We start from the raw sequence: 15,921 nt of genomic DNA, 5'->3' as shown, positions 1-15,921 counted from the left end.
GAAGGAGAGAGAGAAAAGAGACAGAGAAAGGAAGAAAGAAGAAGAAGAAGAGAGAGAGAGAGAGAGAGAGAGAAAGAAGCGAAGGACTGAAAGGGAGGGGTGGGACCTCCCTTCCTGCCCTGTGCCCCTTCTCCTCTTCCTACCTCTCACAGAGAGAAGGAGAGAGAGAAAGAGACAGAGAAAGGAAGAAAGAAGGAGAAAGAGAGAGAGAGAGAGAGAGGAGGCTGGAAAGAAGCTAAGGGCTGAAAGATAGAAAGAAAGAAAGGACAAACAGAAAGAGCGGGACAGAGAGGGAAAGAAGCTCAGTGCTGAAAGATATAGAATAAGGAAGAAACGACAAACAGAAAGAGAGAGAGAGAGCGAGAGAGAAAGGGAAAGAAGCTAATTGCTGAAAGATGCAGAGAAAGAAAGAAACGACAAACGGAAAGAGAGAGAGAGAGAGAGAGAGAGAGAGAGAGAGAGAGAGAGAGAGAGAGAGAGAGAGAGAGAGAGGAAAAGAAGCGAAGGGCTGAAAGGGAGGTGGGGGAACCTCCCTTCCTGCCCTGTGCCCCTTCTCCTCTTCCTACCTCTCACAGAGAGAAGGAGAGAGAGAAAGAGACAGAGAAAGGAAGAAAGAAGGAGAAAAGAGAGAGAGAGAGAGAGAGAGAGAGAAAGAAGCGAAGGACTGAAAGGGAGGTGGGGGAACCTCCCTTCCTGCCCTGTGCCCCTTCTCCTCTTCCTACCTCTCTTCACAGAGAAGAGAAGAAAGAGAAAGAGACAGAAAAAGAATAAAGGTGAAAGAGAAAGATAGATAGATAGATAGAGAAAGAAAGCAAAGGAAAAACTACATATAATCACTTACTTGCTTCTTAAGATCCTTCTCGTCCCGTCTATAGGAATCTTCGTCCTCTCTATTCTTTCTTCGTTGCTGAGGAATTTCCAGCTTTGATTGCTTGAGGAATTTCCAGCTTTGATTACCTGAGGAATTTCCAGCTTTGATTACCTGAGGAATTTCCAGCTTTGATTACCTGAGGAATTTCCAGCTTTGATTACCTGAGGAATTTCCAGCTTAGATTGCCTGAGGAATGGGACGGATAATTTCACATGTGGTCCTGCCTGAACGCTCATTTTTATTTTATGATTTTCACTCACTTCGTAAAGAGACTTGTGAACCTAGCCCGTTGCCTTCAGCCTAGTTTTCTAATAAGTCTTGCGATGGTTCGTCGGGGTTCGTGGTACTTCTGTCCTTCGGAGCTTCGTCCTGGCAATTCATTTCGAACGTTCTTCGAATCCCTATCTTCATGGGTAAAAACGCGTTCACAGGATCCTGGAGTCTTTTAGGACTTTAAGAAGGCGTTATAATCAAAGGGGTGTTTCTCCATGGATGATTCAGGAGCTGTAGACGGCTTGAATTTATGAGGAGTCGTGAGGACGTCATCATGACGACGTTTTAGTCCAATAATTGTGAAGACAGATTCTGGAATCCTGAAGTCATGCGGCTGTTCACGTATATATGCACAAATTTTTCAGCGACACACTGCTGACTGACTCCCAGGTCAATCTTATATCATCTGCGGAAGAAAAAAGATGGAAAAATTAATAAACGAGGAAATTTTCATCTTTAATCCAGAATTAATTGAAATTTACAAAATATTACATGCTATAGATTCTTAAAGATTTAATTATGCAAGAGAGCAAATATTAGAAAGTAAATTTTTTCTATCAATTCTTTCGTCTCTTTCTCATTTAAACTATACATCTGTTAATATGACAGTGACCCAACGGGTCACGGGTGGTCTAGTACATATACAGTATATATATATATATATATATATAATATATATATATATATATATATATATATATATATATATATATATATATATATATATATATATATATATATATATATATATATATATATATATATATATATATATATATATATATATATATATATATATATATATATATATATATATATATATATATATATATATATATATATATATATGTATATATGTAATTCTAATAGCCACAATGCCCTCTTAACTTCTCGAATTCTTCGCGCTTTTTGGATATGCTTGTAACTACGAAGCCGTGACATCCAAACACAAGAAATTGAAGACTTGTGATTTGCCGGTCGCGGGAGACGAACCCGGGTCACCTTAACCACAAGGAGGTCACGTTGCCGACCTGACCACGACCCGCAAATCACAAGTCTCTTCAATTTCTTGTGTTTGGATGTCACGGCTTCGTAGTTACAAGCATATCCAAAAAAGCGCGAAGAATTCGAGAAGTTAAGAGGGCATTGTGGCTATTAGAATTACATATGTTTCTGGTAAAAGTGACCAGTAGATTCTACATGTATGTATGTATATATATATATATATATATATATATATATATATATATATATATATATATATATATATATATATATATATATATATATATATATATATATATATATGTGTGTGTGTGTGTGTGTGTGTGTGTGTGTGTGTGTGTGTATAAATCACTCATTCACGCCATTTAAATCTTACAGCTCGGAGGGAGAGAGAGAGAGAGTGATTATAGCAAATGAAAACAAATTAGGAGGTCTTTAGCAGAAATGTTTCATTTTATAACCATGTTCAAGTATTTGCAAACTATTTACAATGATTTATTAAAGGTTAACATGGCCCAGTACGTGTGTAGTCAGTTTATTCATATCAGTAGAGTGAGAAAGAATGTTTATATATAAAGGATATGGAGTGCATTGCAAGGGTTACTTAAGAAGGGGTGAATAGCACATCGTGTGTATGGCAGCGTTGCCAAAATGCCGAATTTTTAGGATTTATGCCGAGAGAAAACTCTACGGGTTGTGAATGCATTTATACTGCCGACAAGCCGTCGAGAACTCTGCTTTCCTGCCGAGAAAAAATCGGCTGCCTCACAGGCGTGATGGCTTTCCCTCCATGCAGCAGCTGTATCTCGAGTACTTGAGCAATGGCGACCATTAACCTTATAATTTTCTGGCAAGCGTTTGGAAGATAGATTAATTACATCTAAAACGATTTTTGACATGTTGCAAGATCATCCATCTTTCCGTATTTATTTTCAATTTCTTGATTTTATTCTTTCTTACTTTAATAAATTTAATACTTCGTTCCAAAGGAGGGAACCTGCATTACGCATCTTACATAAGTAGTGTAAGATTTTATACTTTGATATCCTGAGAATATATTACTCGTCTAGCAAAGCAACTGATTCACAAACATGTCACATCAACCGAAGTGATGACGTTACTTTATGCCTCTCAATGAAGTATACAAGGGTTAGTAAAGTTCTCGGTATATTGCAAGAGCCAGAAATTGCTTCAAACAGAGCACTGATCGCCGATGTCACAAAAAGATGTCGACAATTTATGATTACAGCGTGTGTTCAATTGAAATAAAGGTTACCTCTAGGTTCAAAATTCCTGCAATTATGCAGTAATTTAAGTGTAGAGGTTTGCACCAGAAATGATGTGCTTCAGATTATGCTATCATTGTCAAATTTAGCTTCAGAAGCACCACGAATATATTCAGGGGATCTACAGCAAGTGGATGAAGAGTGGCGACATCTCCCCAACTTTGACTTTCCTGAACATTCGAAAGCTTCAACAAATGTCGAGGATCTATTTGTTTATCTGTCAAAATTGAGAGATGACAATGGAAAACCGGAACTCAAGGTTTTGCTTTCCTTTGCTCGGAGCATTTTATCGTTACCAACCTCAAACGCTGATGCAGAAAGAATACTTTCCAAGGTAAATTCGATCGAAACAAAAATTAGAAACAAAATTTCGACATCCACCCTAGTGTGTGCATCATATAAATTTATATGTATATATATTCTTCTTGTATACCATACGAATGCTTATACAATTGTAAATAATTATGTTGAATATAATCTGTCTAGTCAGTTATGTTGAATATAGCCTAATATGTCTAGGATTATGGACACTAAAGATTATTTTTCTATTATTGGATATTACCTAATATGTATAGGTTTATGGGCACTAAAGATTATTTCTCTATTAATTCGATTATGTAATATATCTTGAATATATGTTAATTCGCATACCTTATATGTAAATAGTTAAAATTTATATAGAACAGAATATTGCTTTGTAATTGTATAATATATTCATTTATATATTTAAACATGTAGAATATCAGTATAAGGAAAAAAAGTATTTTATATGATTGATATATGAGTGAACGATGATAAAAATAAATCCAATAGTTTCTAAGATTTATTTTTATCATTGTATTTGACAGATTCATAAGAAAAGGGTGCAGCTCGTAACTTGTTTTATTTTCTTTAGTTACCCATGAGTGCAACACTGAAAACCGTTTTCTATAGGTATGCTGATTTCCTATGCTGGTTTCATTAGCCGGGTTTTGGCGACGCTGATGACGTTTCGTGACAGTGTTCCTCACCCTTGGTAGTTGGCTTTACGCTCTCTGGCTTGCCGGTCAACTTTCTCCGGATAATTGGTAAATAGAGTTGTATATTTTATTAGCTTTATTACAGATGGGAAGGTTAGGCCAAAGTTGCTCGGGCAGTTATAAGTAAAGCATGTAACCTGTTGGTTTAACAGCCACTGGTGCAGCCGTTTCAGAGTAGCCTAGACTGGCCAGGTAAGTTTTAGGATAGTCTACCTCTTAGTCAAAGATTTCGCAATGTACTGCTTACGGTGGTGATCTCTTCGTCATTTTACCATGTCCCAATTTATTGTAATGGGCAAGTAAAGAAGTGCAATATTGTTTAAAGACTAAACAGAAGTTGCATAAATGCTGACCAGTCAGACCACTTTGGGTAGGTTACTGGGCACAGGGTAGTCATGATTGGCCAAGCAGTGTTGCATTTCTGTGAAGGATCTCTAGTGGTATTCTTCATTACAGTGTTGGGCACAGAATTTATGAAAGAGAAAGGTTATGAAAATAAGTGTTCTCTGCGCATCATTTTATATTGTTCTTCTCTGTGTAGAGGTATTTTAGACAGGATAGGTGTATTGAGTGTCAAATTACGTTTAAATAAAGATAACAGAAAAAACAAAATACCCTTATATTTAAACAAATTTACTGAGATTGCAAATTAAATTTCATTTCAATTTTTTATCGTGAAGAGGGTTAAACCTCCCAGGAGCAGATGCAGAGTAGGAAGACGACTCCTTTAGGCCGATTTAGCATTTTTGTTCAATCACAGTATGGGAGAAGAAACTACAGGAACATAAGTAATTGTATCATCTGCCACTGTATTATGCACTCCCAGCTTAATGTGCTCAATTTTAAAATCAAAACCTGATAGAAATAAAGCCCACCTTTGAATACGAGCATTAGATAATTGTGGAATACTCTTACTAGGGTTAAATAGATGAGTCAAGGGTTTATGGTCCATCCTGATAACGAACTTCCTACCCAAAAGGAAATCAGAAAACTTCTTGACTCAGAAATAATGGATAAAGCCTCTCTATCAATTTGAGAATAATTACACTCAGCATTAGCCAATTTTCTACTTTTGAAAGAAATGGTAGAAATTCTCACCCACAATGGTAGCCTATATTCTTGCTTAAGAACAGCTCCCACTCCTACAGGGCTAGCATCAACTTCAAAATCATGGTAGCATTGGGGTTAAAAATTATCCAAAATATCAGCTCTACCCAAAGCTTCCTTAATACTCTGAAAAGCTTCTTCATGAACTGCTGACCAATGAAACTCCACATTCTTTTGGGTCAAATTATATAAAGGACATAAAATAGAGCTGAACTGAGGTACAAACCTATTGTAATAAGTGCATAATCCCAAAAATGATTTTAAAGACTGAACAGACTGAGGGGTTGGAGCTTCCAAAATTGCCTCTATTTTCTTTGGGTCAGGTTTAATTCCATCACAACTTAAAATGTACCCTAAATAAGGTACTTCCCTAAAAACCAATAATACATTTATCTTTATTCAGTTTAACATTTCTCTGTTGCAAAATTGATAAAACCTTACATAAACTCCTGTCATGTTCCTCTTTGGTAGCTCCGGCAATCAATATGTCATCTAAAAATACATGAACACCGTCAATATTTGCCAATAATTCAGAGATAAACCTCTGAAATATACCTGGTGCTGACGACAACCCAAAAGGCAATCTGTGGAACTTATATAATCCCAAATGAGTATTCATAATTAAATATTGCTGAGAATTTTCACTCACAGATACCTGTAAATATGCATTTTTCAAATCCAATTTTGAAATATACTGACAAGAACCTACATTTGCCAAAATATCATCCAATCTCGGTAATAGGAAGGTATTAACACTGGTTTGGGTATTGAGATATATACTTAAAATCTACACAAATCCTTATTTCACCATTAGGTTTCATTACAGGAACAATAGGACTGGCCCAATCTCCAGCATGCTCGACCTTGCTCACTATATTTTTACTTTCCAGTTCTTTCAAACTATTCTCAGTTTTACATTAATAATGATAAGGAACAGATCTGGCTTTAAAATACTTAGGCACAGCATTTCCTTTTAACATTAATTGACATTCATAATTTGTAATGGGTGATCCTTCCACCACCTGATACTCATTGAACATTTTTACACAATCAAGCTTAGGCCTAGATGCACTACTTGGGGTAATAAGAGGACCTTTAAATTTATCATCACTCACATTATCAATTTGTACCCACTGGTATTTCAATTTCTTCATCAAAGACCTGCCTGCTAAATTTAAATCATTATCTACAACAAAAAACTTTTGTCCCTTGACCATTTGGCCTTTAAAAGAAACATCACAATTTATTTCACCATACACCTGCATTTCCGCTTTATCATAATTAGCTAAGCGTTTCCTTGTTGGTAATGGTGTTAAATTCAATTTATTAGCATCATGCCGTGAAATAGTGGATGCACCACTGCCAGTGCCTAATTCAAATTCTAGGGGAAACCCATTTAACCTTAAAATTTCTCTATATGGTTCCTCATAATCATCGACAAAATCAATAGAATTCACATTAACATCAAAAAGTTTCAATAAATCATAAGAATCATGGAAATTTTCATTAATAGGAATATGCTTACTAGTAGACTCGTCTACATCATGCACTGTATTAACATTCCTAGATTTATTTCTAGCCTTTCTATTGGAACACACTGTACTCACATGGCCTTCCTTGCCACAGGAATAACGTTTAGCATTCTTAAATTTACAATTATTAGCTAAATGGTTATCACGTCCACAATGAATGCATTTACTTTGAGCTTTACCATAATCACTTTTACCTCTCCTTTTAGAGTCTGCACTAGAATTAGGCCTAAGCCTTACCTTATGCCTAACCTTGTTAACAGTACCTGATGGCCTATTATCTGTAAAAGAACTTGAAATAGGACTACATTCGGTAACATAGGCAGTTTCTAAATTGGTAACCTTGTCCAGTAATTCACGAGAGGAGATGGATTTAAACTCAAAAGGATCAGCTAATAAAACCTTAAAATAAACTTCATTATCAACACCAACCAATAATTGTTCCTTCAACCTTCGGTCAAAATCACTATTAAATTCTCACTGTTGAGCTAACAATTTTAGTTCTGCATAATATTCCTTCACTGACTCACTACTTTTCTTCTTCCTCTGTAGGAAATCACATAATGCTCTATGATAACTTGGTTTCGTTATGAAATGAGACTTTAGTTGATTTACTAGGTCATCAAATGGAACTGCAGACGGCAATTTCGGTGCTGTTAACTTACAGATCGTGGAAAAAGTCTCTACTCCAACTGACGAAAGCAACAAAGCCCTTTTTGCTGTCGCCTCTGTTACTTCATTTACTTCACAATTCATGGAAAATAGATCCAGCCAACAAGATAATTCCAACTTCTCTGGGTTAAACTCGGGAATTGCCGGTCTCCTTGTTGCTGCTATCCTTCCTGACGGGGTATGGAACTTCGGTAGTCCCCAACAATCACAGCTGAACTCAGGCTACTCAAATACTGGAGTCTGGACGTTGGCCAGGCCTAAACTGGTATGCTAGGCTAGATACGGCCGGCTGTCGTTGGTACACTAAGGCCGCTTTCACACGTATCGACTTTACGCCGTCCGCCGTCTACGACCCAGCACCGTGCATTCCAGAGAGAGCGCCGTTGTGTTGACGGCGGACGCCGTCCACGCAACGGCACGACCTGTGCCGTCCACCTGCCAGTTGCCTCCAGTCTTTCATCATGGACACACAGGACCACTTGCTCTACCTATATTACTTATATCTAAAAAGAAAAAAACATCGTTCACACGGCAGAAAGTGGGTCCATAATATCAATGTTGCCAGACCAGTGGTTGGAGCTTTTGTGACACTTTATGAGGAACTCAGAAGGGATGCAAAACAGTTTTTCAACTACTTCAGAATGAGTAAAGAATTTGTTCTTTGCATTGTCGCTCATAGACTCAAAGTCCGGGTTCAGGTGATTGCAGATTTCCCTCCATGCTGCAGTAGTTTCAGTCTTGGACTTGTATGCTTCAAGGCTTTTGTCCCAGAGAACAGGCCTCTCTTGAACCAGGCTAATCAACAATTCAACGTCTATGTCAACGTCTTCCATTCTGACTGGCGAGCAATATTATGCGCACGTCTGTGGTCAGGAAACAACTAAAAGTAGTGTCGCGACTTCGAGCCATCCAGTACAGACGGCGAACGGCGTCACGTGAACATGTCCATAGAGACCTGTGTACATTTCACGCCGTCGACAGCGCGATGCCGTGCCGTTTCAAATGGGCGCCCGTTGTGACAACGGCGGCGTCGCCGACGGCGCCAAGTCGCTTCACGGCGCCAGTCGATATGTGAAAGCGCCCATAGACATCCATGGTTATTTGAGAGGGGGACGCCGACGTGGACGGCGGACGGCGTAAAAGTTGATACGCAGAAAGCGACTTTATGCCGCCCGCCCGTCCATGGCACGACGCCGCCTCTCAAATAACCATGGATGTCTATGGACGCTTTTCACACATATCGACCGACGCCAGAACGACTTTGGCGCCGCCGACGGCCGCCGCTGTCACAACGGCGCCATTTGGAAACGGCACGGCGTCGCGCCGCCGACGGCGTGAAATGTACACAGGTCTCTATGGACATGTTCACACGTGACGGCGCCGTCTGTACTGGACGGCGCGAGTCGCGACACTACTTTAGTTGTTTCCTGACCACAGACATGTGCATAGTATTGCTCGCCAGTCAGAATGGAAGACGTTGACATAGACATTGAATTGTTGATTAGCCTGGTTCAAGAGAGGCCTGTTCTCTGGGACAAAGGCCTTGAAGCATACAAGTCCAAGACTGAAACTACTGCAGCATGGAGGGAAATCTGCAATCACCTGAACCCGGACTTTGAGTCTATGAGCAACGATGCAAAGAACAAATATGGTGAGTACATGTACTATTCATATTAATGTCTAGTGTGCAAGGTCTGTCGTGTGTCGATCAAGATAATGTTTGTTTGTTTGTGTTAATGTGTTCTGTGTTTGTTTATAATTCCTTTGTGTTTCCATGTGTTTCGTATGTGTTGTCCACATTCTTGTCCACCCCACTACAGGATATACTGAATACAGGAACAATATTCATGAACATATTTATTTATACATGTTTTTATTCCCAAACTCTATGCTGCAACTAAAAACAAAATTCATATTGCTGGTGATTTATATATAATGAAAATATTAGTTATACTGATACATAAGTATGAAGACATACATGCGATACATGCTTAGGTATATAATAAACTACCTTAGTATACAGTCATAATCAGCTATGCATGATGCATTACATTAAGTCTTTTATAATGTAATAGGCTTACTCCTATACATCATCATTGTCTTATTTACATTTTCCACTGCCATGCAACTGACCCTTCTTGTGTCATGAAGTACTCAGCAAAATCTTTGCGGATATCATTACCAGATTTGTTTCCGCGTTCACCCTCCATGGCAGGTGGACGGCACAGGTCGTGCCGTTGCGTGGACGGCGTCCGCCGTCAACACAATGGCGCTCTCTCTGGAATGCACGGCGCTGGGTCGTAGACGGCGGACGGCGTAAAGTCGATACGTGTGAAAGCGGCCTAACTCTCCTTCAATATGACATACCTCTTCGTACACTGGGTTCTTCCTCGTCGCCACTGTTGCGTCCTCGTCCCTTTAGTACTTAGGTTCCAAGAAGACAGGTTGGTAATTCACGTACTTTATTCTGGTATATCAATTACAAGCAAGCAGACCCATGCTTCTGGTGGCGTCCCAGTTCGTGGGTGGCGGGAGATTCCTAACAACAACTCCCCAAAGGTTCAACACAGTAGAATGAGAAAGTAGTGTTTCTCAATACATTACAAAGTGCAAAGGTAATAGCTGAGAAGTTGGTGGAATTTTTCTCCAAGTTTGGAATTCCAGAAATTGTACAGAGCGATAGAGGACCGAACTTTACGTCAAAATTATTCCAAGATGTGCTGAATTTGCTAGGAGTGAAACAACAGGTATCTACCGCTTATCACCCAGAGACTCAAGGAGCTTTAGAAAGGTTCCACCAAACTTTGAAAAGTATGCTAACCAAATACTGTAATGAGTCGGGAAGAGAACGGGATGTTGGTTTACCCTTAATGTTATTTGAGGTAAGAAATGCTTATCAAGAAAGTTGGGATGTTTGCCAAATGAAATCATTTTCGGTCGAGACATGAGAGCTCTGTTGAGAATCCTTGCAGAGAACTGGGAAGAAAATCAAGAGGAAGTCCAAGGAGAATATGTGAAGAACTTGAGGAAAAGGTTAGAAGAAATTAGAAAATTCTCTTTTGAAAATCTGAAGACAAGCCAAGAGAAAATGAAATGAAAATATGATGCTGGGAATAAGAAGCTTTAATGTTGGACAGCAAGTTCTAGTGTTCTTGCCAGTGAAAAGGTTTCTCCCTACAAATAAATTTCAAGGTCCTTATAGGATAACAGAAAAATTAAGTAGTTGAACTTATGTGACTGAAACACCATAGAGGAGGAAACGACGGAGGAAGATACATGTAAATCTTTTGAAACCCTACTTTTCAGAAACTACAACTGAGGTTATGTCTATAACCCAAACAACTTCATATACAGAGGAAGATGATGGTTACGAGTTGGGAGCTGAAAATAAGATGAACAATTCCTCAATATTAGAAAATTTAGAAAGCAAACTAAAACATCTAAGTGTTGAGCAAAGCAAAGAATTAACTGACATGATCCAAAATTTCCCTGAAATTTTTACAGACATACCTAAGTGTACCGACTTGACAAAGCATGAGATTAAAATCAGAGAAGATGCTAAACCATTCAAGCAAAGAGCTTACTGTGTATCACCCTTTCATTGAGATGTTTTGAAAAAGGAAGTTGAATATTTATTGCAACACGGATTGGCAGAGCCCAGTTCAAGTCATTACAGTTCTCCTTGTGTGTTAGTGAAGAAACCAGATGGCTCGTTTAGAATGTGTACTTATTATAGGAAACTGAATTCCATCAGTGTAGCTGATTATTATCCCTTACCTCTTATTGATCAATTACTTGATAATATTGGGCAAGCCAAGTTTGTTTCCAAAATAGACTTACTAAAAGGATATTATCAAAGTCCCCTTGATGAGGATGCCAAACTGCTGTCAGCTTTCATTACTCCTTTCGGACTACATCAATATACTGTCTTGCCATTTGGACTGATGAATGCCCCTGCAACTTTCCAACGAGTGATGGATCAGCTACTAGGGTCAATCGGAGTGGGTGTATACCTTGACAATATTGTGATTTATTCCAATACCTGAGAACATTTAAGGATTTTAAGGAAGGTCTTCAAGAAACTACGAGAAGCAAGATTAACGGTCAACCTACAGAAAAGTGAACTTGGGAAAGCAACTGTTCAGTATCTAGGGTTCAAAGCTGGAAAAGGCCTTCTCGCTCCTCTTGACACTAATGTAGAGGGTATTCATAAAGCTGCTCCTCCTACTACTAGAAAACAACTACAAAGATTTTTGGGCATGGCTGGATTTTATCGCCGCTTTTGTTCAAACTTCTCAGCTGTGGTAGCTCTGTTAACTGACTTAGCAAGTCCAAAAATCAAGTTTGTTTGGACCCCAGAATGTCAAGAGTCTTTTGAGAAAGTTAAAGCTATTTTAACTTCGAAACCAGTGCTGCAGGCTCCAGACTTCAATAAAAAGTTTGTGATACAAGTTGATGCATCTGATAGCAGAATTGGGGCTGTTCTTCTTCAGGAAGATGAATATCAAATTATGCACCCTGTGTGCTTCATGTCATCAAAACTAAAGAAACATCAGAAGAATTATTCTACAATTGAAAAGGAGACATTGGCATTAATTACAGCCTTGAAAAAATTTGAAGTGTATGTGAACCAACCTAATAGTGAAGAAATTTTAGTGTTATCTGACCACAATCCTATAGCATTTATCAATAAGATGAAGAATCACAATCAACGATTAACAAGGTGGTCTTTGTGCTTACAACTGTACAATGTAAAGGCAAAGCATATGACGGGGAAAGATAATATCGTTGCAGATTATTTATCCTGTACTGAATCGGTGGATTCGAACCCAAGATAATTAATCTTCTGGGGAGAGGAATATTATAAGGTGTTATAATACATAAAACCATTCTACAAGTGTAATATGAGTCTCTGTGAAAATTTTGATGTTTTGCTTGCAGATTCATCATTTGTTGTGAGATGTGATTTTAAAATGTCTTTTCTTACAGATAAATTGTGCATCATGTAATCTTAAAATGTTTTGATGTTTTTCCATTTGTTTAATATATGTAACCAGGACAGAATTAACACTTTTTTTAAAGTGTACGTAACGTGCTCTACGATCTTTCTTCATGAAACGGAGGCGTATGAAAGTTCGCTCACGATAACACTTACATCCATTTTTCTCCTCTCTCTCTCTCTCTCTCTCTCTCTCTCTCTCTCTCTCTCCCTCTCCGTGTATCGCCTCTCTCTCTCTCTCTCATCGTTTTCCGAAGTTCACCCACCCGAATCTCACTCGTTCTCACCAAAGCAATTAAATGGACTATTTAAAGAAACGCAATAGTTTCTACAAAAATAAGTTTATTATTCAAATAACCCAACAAGAAATGAATAAAACAAAGCAAAGATTAAAATGCATAATAAATGAATTATCGAGTCAGATAACTAAACTCTGAACTGCAAAACACTTCTGATTAAAGAAGTCTCACTATGGCTAATAGCCTGAAAAATATCCAAACTCACACATACTCCCCAAATCAATAACTAGTCATGTCAAAAAACAGTCTACCACATGTTATTCGAAACAGTCCACACTATCCACTCTGTCCACAGTGTCCACAGACATCTGTCGGAAGAATTAAACATGATAGAAAACTCCCAAAAATATATGAAATGCAAAACACAATAATGGAAAGTGTAAAATGCATAGCCAAGATATGGCAAACGTAACACAACAAAACAATAATATGAAAGAGGTATGAATATTCATATTAAATCTCCCACACCAGTTCAAAAGTTCATAATGATTAGAAAATCATAGTAAAAATCACAAGTTCAATTTCCTCCCATAAAAACAGAGATTTCAAACTCTACCTTATCTGCCGATTTAAAAGCCTGGATCCTCTCCAAAGCTACGTCTAGACAACTGCAGTTCTATCACGTTAATGAACGATCAAACTCACTTTTAGGGCAGATTTTGGCATAATCTAGATCAAATTAACGCACGTACTCACGAATATACATAACACTTCGAAGATCACCTGACCGGCAACATTGCTGAGGAATCAAACTATTTGCTGAATACAAAGATTTTACCTCGAGTCTCTCGACCTAGTTTCATCTGACTCCATAAATTCTTCCATCACATCTTAAAGCATTGAAGCTATGAAATGCATATATGTGTCCTTTAAAATTGTAGCAGCCATATTTTCTGAAATATATATAGTGCAGTGTATTGGAATTGTATACTGGGTGTTATTAACTTGAATTCTTAGCGTGTTGTGGAGAGAGAGGGTAAGATTCTTATCACTAAGTACATCCTGTATTTACACAGTTGTTTGGTGTGAAGGAAGTTGTGTTTGGAGAAAGGCAGAGGCCCTCTTGTGTTATCCGACAAGTTGACAGCCAATCGGCAAATTGCCTGTTATATGTTTATCATGTGTGTCTGTTCCATGGTTATTAGCTGTGTCTATGCTTATTCTTTTCCATGATCTTGAGTAAAAAGAATGAGGAAGTGAGAGAGTTGAAGTTGCCATACTGACAGCCGACCAAAAATTGGGTCCAAAATCATTTCTCCTTATTTGTTCAGGTGTTTGAGTGAGCGGATGATGTCAATCACCAAGATAAGGTGCTCGAAGCTCCAGTCTTGTATGTATACCGTACATGTATACCTGTATGTATAATGTATGTACACTTTAAGTATCATGTATTCTGGGAGGGCTTGAAGAAAATAGAGCAGTACTGAACCAGAAACAGGCAGTCAGGAAAAGGGGTTCCTGGGGTAAGCTTCTCTCTCTCTCTCTCTCTCTCTCTCTCTCTCTCTCTCTCTCTCTCAAATACTGTTTAATGGTTGCTCTCTTATTTGTAAAAGTTTTGTTAAACTCACCCAAGAAGTGTATTCATTGTGTAAGAGTGATCTGAGGTATTTATATTGTGCAAGCATTGTGAAAATGTATTTTACTATTTTCTGTTGAAGAAGGTAAGGTTCTTACTTGATATGTTTTGTGCTGTTATTGTGATAGAGAATTATTATTTTGATAAGAGGTGGATAATATCTCTTATACATGCTGAATATGGCACCACATGGCTCTGTAGCAGCTGCAAAGAAATCTGGTTGGATAAAAGAACAGATCTTCCCAAAGTTTCTGTTACATCTTGTGAAAAACACACGCTGCACAAAAGAAAAACCAGTTCTCGTACTTATGGATAACCATGAAACTCACATCAGTCTTGAAGCTATTGATTTTGCTAAAGGAAATGGCATAATTTTGCGAACCATCCCGCCTAATACATCCCACAAATTACAGCCGTTAGACAAGACAATCTATGGGCCCTTCAAGAAGGCATATTCTCTATCCATGGATGCATGGATGCGCTCACATCCAGGGAGAATGGTCTCCTTTAATGAAATACCTCACTTTGTGAAAGAAGCTCAATCCATTGCAATGACAATTCCTAATATCACATCAGGTTTCGAAAAGACTGGCATTTTTCCATTCAATCGTAACTTGTTCACAGACCTTGAATTTGCTCCATCTATTGTTACGGATAGACCAGATCCTTCCAGCATCTCACCAGATGTTCCGAAAGTCCAGTCACATGACAAAAACTCTAGTGAAATCATTTTACAAGAAATCCCTAACCATATTTCTTCTGGGGATAATCCACAGGCAAATGTGAAGGATGATATCATAAACCAGAATATCACTTCCCCTATCCCTAGTACATCAACTTGTAAGAATACTAGTTATGTCTCTCCAGCTGATATAGCCTACTCTCATTTCCAAAAGCAGCTGCACGTAAAAGGACCAAGCAGGGTGGTAGAAAGAAAGCAGCACAAGGATTCTCATAGACATTCCTGTTCGCAATGATATAGCAGCTGCCAAAGCAATGAGGGGCAAAACAGCAGAAAATAATGTTTCAAAATGTCGAAACAGACTTTTTCAGGAAACTCTGCCATCTTCTAATGATGAAGATGATGTTGACATGCAGTTAATACTGGAGGATAGCTCTGATGGAGAACAGAATGATGATGATATTGTTGAAGGTGACTTTGTCATCACTAAAGTAGATGACAAAGCTCGTTCTCTACTCTACATTTCCCGTGTTGATGTCATTGATAATGATGGCTATGAGGGTTGTTTCCTTAGAAAGGTTTCAAGCCAAGTTGGTTTTGGTG

General features: G+C 38.3%; 2 protein-coding genes across 2 annotated transcripts; one reads left to right on the top strand and one right to left on the bottom strand.

Annotated features, from left to right (window-relative positions):
* Window positions 1-5,931: 5,931 nt before the first annotated feature.
* LOC136837262 (uncharacterized) lies at window positions 5,932-8,595 on the bottom strand. Its single transcript, XM_067102000.1, has 3 exons — window positions 8,398-8,595; window positions 6,608-7,492; window positions 5,932-6,216 (listed from the first exon to the last, which is right to left on the bottom strand). The coding sequence occupies exons 1-3, from the start codon at window positions 8,593-8,595 to the stop codon at window positions 5,932-5,934; spliced, it is 1,368 nt and encodes a 455-aa protein (XP_066958101.1).
* A 6,220-nt stretch (window positions 8,596-14,815) lies between these two features.
* LOC136837261 (uncharacterized) lies at window positions 14,816-15,613 on the top strand. Its single transcript, XM_067101999.1, has one exon. It carries the CDS (start codon window positions 14,816-14,818, stop codon window positions 15,611-15,613), a length of 798 nt encoding a protein of 265 aa, XP_066958100.1.
* The last annotated feature ends 308 nt before the right edge of the window (window positions 15,614-15,921 follow it).

The sequence above is a fragment of the Macrobrachium rosenbergii genome, chromosome 58 (assembly GCF_040412425.1).
Source record: "Macrobrachium rosenbergii isolate ZJJX-2024 chromosome 58, ASM4041242v1, whole genome shotgun sequence".
NCBI lineage: Eukaryota > Metazoa > Arthropoda > Malacostraca > Decapoda > Palaemonidae > Macrobrachium > Macrobrachium rosenbergii.
The sequence above is the reverse complement of the archived record's forward strand: the minus strand, read 5'-3'. Positions and strand labels throughout refer to the sequence as shown.